Source organism: Myxocyprinus asiaticus, chromosome 4 (assembly GCF_019703515.2).
Source record: "Myxocyprinus asiaticus isolate MX2 ecotype Aquarium Trade chromosome 4, UBuf_Myxa_2, whole genome shotgun sequence".
Taxonomy (NCBI): domain Eukaryota; kingdom Metazoa; phylum Chordata; class Actinopteri; order Cypriniformes; family Catostomidae; genus Myxocyprinus; species Myxocyprinus asiaticus.
Genome location: NC_059347.1, coordinates 37,430,917 through 37,435,573, shown reverse-complemented (window position 1 = coordinate 37,435,573; position 4,657 = coordinate 37,430,917). Strand labels below are relative to the sequence as shown.

Here is a 4,657-nt window from a genome sequence, read left to right as displayed (position 1 = left end):
TGAAAGGTTGCTCAGATCTCGCGATACTTTGTAACCTTTATAAGCGCGGTGCAAGGCTGATTTGGCCTTTTCCTTTAAGGTTGTGAAGTAGCAGCAGTAAATGGATACCCTCACTAATGATAAACTGAGCTCGACTTCAGCTGACACAACATGCCTCCTAAATTCGACTCCAACGAGATTAAAATTGGTATGTGTGAAATACGGTAACGTTTTCATGGGTTTGTAATTCTAGTTTCCGAGCGGCCATGTCTGCGACCAGGCCTCATGTGTTACGGCGAATAAGATGCTACTAGGTGAAGTTACAATGCTTTACTTCAAAACAGGATTTAATGGAAGTATTCGAGGCGTTTGCCTATTTGGACGAAAAACTCAATTCAACTGAGATGTGAAGCATTTACTTTGTCTTGATTGCTGTTGTTAACATATTCGCTAGTTTTAGCGAATCCATGCAATGTTTAACAATTCAGTGTGATATTAAGAAATATGCCGATTAGAATTTGACTTGTAGTAACCGCTGAACATGGCGCGTGCAACGTTTAACCTTTAGCAGTTCCACGTGGTGAAACGGTCTCGCGTGCATCTGTGTGCCGCTCCATGCTATGCTCCGCTTAACGCATTTAATTAATGTAAATTACCAGATTAATTTTAGTCTACATCTGGTTGCGTTTGTACGGTATAAAGAAGCATTAATTATGCTGGATCAAGAAAGCAATAGAAGTGGCTGAAACTAGCGTGGTGCTTAGCAATCGTAACACCCTAGTCTCTGTATCGTAGCGTACATTTAAATATAAGAGAAATCTGAATTATAAATGTTTGCTTCATAATGCATACGGGATCTTAAACTATGTGGTCCTGCTCTGTTTTTGTAGTGCAGCCTCCCGCCACTATGCCAGTCTGTGAAAATGACCGTGTATAATCCAGTGGAGGCTAATAATGACCCAGCTCTAGGAAGCAGGGCTGCCCAACCTAATGGGTAACTCTGTGCTGAAAGGCCTGGAACAAACCGGTCATATCACAAAACAGTGATTCTGTTCTGCATGTTTACCTTTTATTTTTTTCTCCTCAGACTCCCAAAAAGGTGGGTGATGACATTGCAAAGGTCACCAGTGACTGGAAGGGCCTGTGTATCACTGTGAAGTTGACCATTCAGAATGGGCAAGCAGCTGTAATCCCCTGAGATTCAGTCTGTGTACCAGTTTGTGAGGTCCTCTACTCCCAAGAGATGTTGACAAATTTTGTAACTGTCCCAAATTGAAGTTGTGCCATCGCCCTCTGCTCTCATCAAGGCCCTGAAAAAGCCTCCCTGTGACAGGAAGGTCAAGAACAGTAAGTGGCCTTTTACCCCACAATACATCTTGTTGTGGGAATTCTCACCACATGTGTGCTGACCTTTGTGATTCTTCACTGTAAGCCACCTGCCACTATGCAAGTCTGTGAAAGTGACCATGTATAATCCAGTGGAGGCTAATAATGACCCAGCTCTAGGAAGCAGTGCTGCCCAACTTGATGGGTAACTCTGTGCCGAAAGGCCTGGAACAAGTTCCTTGGGGAAATGTTACTTTCTAGTTGCGCTTGCTGCCTTTTTTTAGTGACTAAAATCAGTTTAACTAGTTGCTTTCTTGTATAAATGATACTGGTGTGCTATGTTTCCTTATGCGTTTTCTTTTCTCTTAAGCACTCTGGGAGTGTTGCCTTCTGGGATTGTCAACATTGCCCATGTCATGAGACCATGCTCTATTGCCAGAGAGCTTTATGGTAGGTAGTTACACTTTTTATTTATTTATTTTTTTAATGCATCTTCGAGAAATGTTATGACTAGCCTCCCGCCACTATGCTTGTCTGTAAAAGTGACCATGTATAATCCAGTGGAGGCTGATAATGACCCAGCTCTAGGAAGCGGGGCTGCTCAATTAAGTGTGTAACCCTGTGCCAAAAGGCCTGGAACAACATGCGTAATAACCATGCATGAATTCTGTTGATGATGGGATAAACCTGCTCATCCCTGCTTCTCAGGTACCATTAAGGAGTCTTTGCACAGATCAGTCTGTTGGATGAACCATTAACGTCATAAACGACATGAACAGCGGTAAAATCAAGTGCTAATCTGTAAGTGTCAAATGTATGACTGGACTTATTTTTTGCCTGTCTAATTGGTTTTAACTCAATTTTATTCTTTCTTGCAGGAATAATATGCAACTATTTCAGATGGGGAAAAAAATAAAGTGGTTCATAAAAATTTAAGTCTTTTGTCAATTGCTTCTCTCAATTAGAGGCATAATGAATTAGTGGGTCTTGTATTTTGAATGCTCTTTAAATATCAGATGCAAACTTGTGAGGTGAGATGGCCATAGTGCGTGTTCTAGATCAATATTTTCAGTTGGTTCGTTGTATTTAAAGCTTTTTATGCTTTAACACTTAAAGTGAGTTAATAAGGGACATTTGAGAGAATTCAGGAACTCTTTCTGTATGATTTTAAAGAGAAATTACTGAAAATAAAATTAAAACTCTCTTGGAAAAAGGTTACATGTGGTTAAATATTCCATAACTGTTTGAGTTAATACAACTATCTAATAACTGGATGTACAACAAGCTTCAGCATATCATTTGTGGCTGCTGCCTTTAATCCATTTAAATCCACTCGAGTGAAACCGTATTCCGTACCATGGGCTTTGTCCAAACTAAGTGCCACCTTATCCTTTTCCCACTACTAAAGTGGAAGTTACTATCATTATAGTTGGTTGATAGAAACCAGGACAGATTGAGCAAATGAAACAATCCTGCTGTGCCTCAGTTCTCCACATCCTCTTCCCCTCCATCCTGCTCATCCATGTGCTCATCTTCCTCTTCATAGCTACTCTTGTCATTCTCATCAGTGCCATTCTTTTCCTTGTCCTTGCGTTTCTGCTCTGCTTGCTGCTTGCCTTTCTGACCTTTCTTGTAGGCTGTCAAGTAGAAGTACAGCCTTTAAACAAATTAACCTGTGCTGTTCTATCCTCAGCAGTCCAGCAACATGGCATACTGGCTACACAATATATCTTATGGTTTATTCGGTAATATGTAAATAACTCAGTGTAGCATGTCGGAATTTTGCCTAAATACCCCCCCCCCCCCCCTTAATTATATATGACTTACCCTCAAGTGCTTCCTGCAGTGGTTGTAAGAAACGCTCAAACTCCATCTCCTCCATAGCTGTCATCACATCTCCAGCACTAAGTGTCTTCCTTTTTGACTTCATTGCAAAATTGTTTGCGCTGTCACACAAAAAGAATTTACACATGGGCAGGTAGCAGTTTGGATTTTATAACCCAAAACAACTTGCCTTCAATATTGGCTTACCAAGATGTTGCATAGAGAACGAAAACACTGGCTGCTTGAGAGATCGCTCTTCTTGCCTCCTTAGACACGTTAACTCCGTCTGGCAACTAATCAAAGGGAAGACACCAGTAGCCCATTTCATAATACTGGCTTTTCTTATTGGAGGCAATGGTCATATACTTGGTGGTTTACATTTAAAAATACATTTCACCCAAAAATGTTAATGCAATTTTAATCAACCTCATGTTACAAACGTGGTCTAATATATATTAAAATAAGCAGAATAGGGACTGACAGCTTGAGTCACTATTCACTTTCATTAGTTTTGGAGGGAAAAGGTGCAACGAAAGAGTTACTGACATTGTCTAACATCTATTGTTTCACAGGGGAAAAAACCCGAAAAACATGAGGGTGGGTAAACGATGACTATCTTTTGAGTGAATTATACTTTTCAGATGCTGTAATTAAACCGAACTGTAAAAACTAAAAGTAGCCGTGCCAATACTTACTGCCTCCTTCATAATCCGCGTTATGACAGCATTGGGAAGATTGAGGTCCTCCGGTCTCTCGGCCATCTCACTGACTATATACACAAAAGAAAGTCCACTCTACGATTTTTTTTTTTTTAATGAAATTTGTAAACTAAAACGGAGATGGCACACGGTGTGATTAGACCGTGTGTCAGTCAGAACCACCTCGCTCCCGCGAAAACGGTTAGCCTAGCCGTCTCACTTATCTGAGAGTAAAGTTACAATATAAAACGATTGAAACCCGTTAAGTAACTAATATCGCTACCTCATGTATATCTGAACTATTTGTCCCTAAATCAACTCAATGCAACGACATAATTTGTACAAAAGCTAGTGTGTTTGTTTTGCAGCCCGCTTCTTCATCCAAACCCTTGCGGTTCACCTTTCACCTCTCATCGCGTTCTGATTTGACGTCACTAATGCCGCCAACCAATAGCAAGCGTCCAAAACCCGTCTCTTTGACAGGGGCCGTTCAGACCAAACGCAATCTGCGCTGAAAAACTAAAACTAAAACTTCACACAACACCTATAACAGAACGCAAGTGTTACGAGGCGCGTTTAACACAGTTATTTTTATTTATTATTTGACACGGTATCTTTAAAAAAAAAAAAGGCGCTCCAGTAAAAATGTGCGCAGACGGACAGAAAAACACTGTTCATCGTGAGTAAACAATGACGTGATTTATCAAAACGAAAAATAACAACAAAATGATTGTTTCAGGGCACTTTTCAGTACGAACCATTTGGATGACAATTAAATGAACAACTGGCAAACGGTGTCGTTTATTTGCATGCTAGATCTTGTGAAGTGT

The 4,657-nt window shown here is 40.4% G+C and overlaps 1 protein-coding gene, 1 long non-coding RNA gene and 3 other non-coding genes across 5 annotated transcripts; 4 read left to right on the top strand and 1 right to left on the bottom strand.

The window, feature by feature from the left end:
* The first annotated feature begins 46 nt into the window (after positions 1 to 46).
* On the top strand, positions 47 to 2,241 carry LOC127436785 (uncharacterized). The gene is made up of 5 exons (XR_007896459.1): positions 47 to 187; positions 1,067 to 1,326; positions 1,676 to 1,755; positions 2,014 to 2,106; positions 2,184 to 2,241. It is a non-coding gene; the product is annotated as an uncharacterized LOC127436785 (long non-coding RNA).
* On the top strand, positions 878 to 1,004 carry LOC127440253 (small nucleolar RNA SNORA65). The gene has a single exon (XR_007897107.1). It is a non-coding gene; the product is annotated as a small nucleolar RNA SNORA65 (small nucleolar RNA).
* Positions 1,415 to 1,541, top strand: LOC127440254 (small nucleolar RNA SNORA65). Its single transcript, XR_007897108.1, has one exon. It is a non-coding gene; the product is annotated as a small nucleolar RNA SNORA65 (small nucleolar RNA).
* Positions 1,823 to 1,949, top strand: LOC127440255 (small nucleolar RNA SNORA65). The gene has a single exon (XR_007897109.1). It is a non-coding gene; the product is annotated as a small nucleolar RNA SNORA65 (small nucleolar RNA).
* Positions 2,242 to 2,396: 155 nt separating the features above from the next.
* On the bottom strand, positions 2,397 to 4,420 carry LOC127436780 (DNA polymerase epsilon subunit 3-like). Its single transcript, XM_051691155.1, has 4 exons — positions 3,825 to 4,420; positions 3,337 to 3,422; positions 3,133 to 3,251; positions 2,397 to 2,942 (listed from the first exon to the last, which is right to left on the bottom strand). The coding sequence occupies exons 1-4, from the start codon at positions 3,888 to 3,890 to the stop codon at positions 2,788 to 2,790; spliced, it is 426 nt and encodes a 141-aa protein (XP_051547115.1). The 5' UTR covers positions 3,891 to 4,420; the 3' UTR covers positions 2,397 to 2,787.
* Positions 4,421 to 4,657: the final 237 nt, after the last annotated feature.

Bases quoted from the DNA above. Each gene is read 5' to 3' on its own strand.
- LOC127436780 (XM_051691155.1), bottom strand. From the start codon at position 3,890: ATGGCCGAGAGACCGGAGGACCTCAATCTTCCCAATGCTGTCATAACG. The intron at 3,252-3,336 runs GTAAGCCAATAT...TTTGTGTGACAG, and splicing joins GTTCTCTATGCAACATCTTG to CGCAAACAATTTTGCAATGA. The intron at 2,943-3,132 runs GTAAGTCATATA...TCTACTTGACAG, and splicing joins ACTGCAGGAAGCACTTGAGG to CCTACAAGAAAGGTCAGAAA.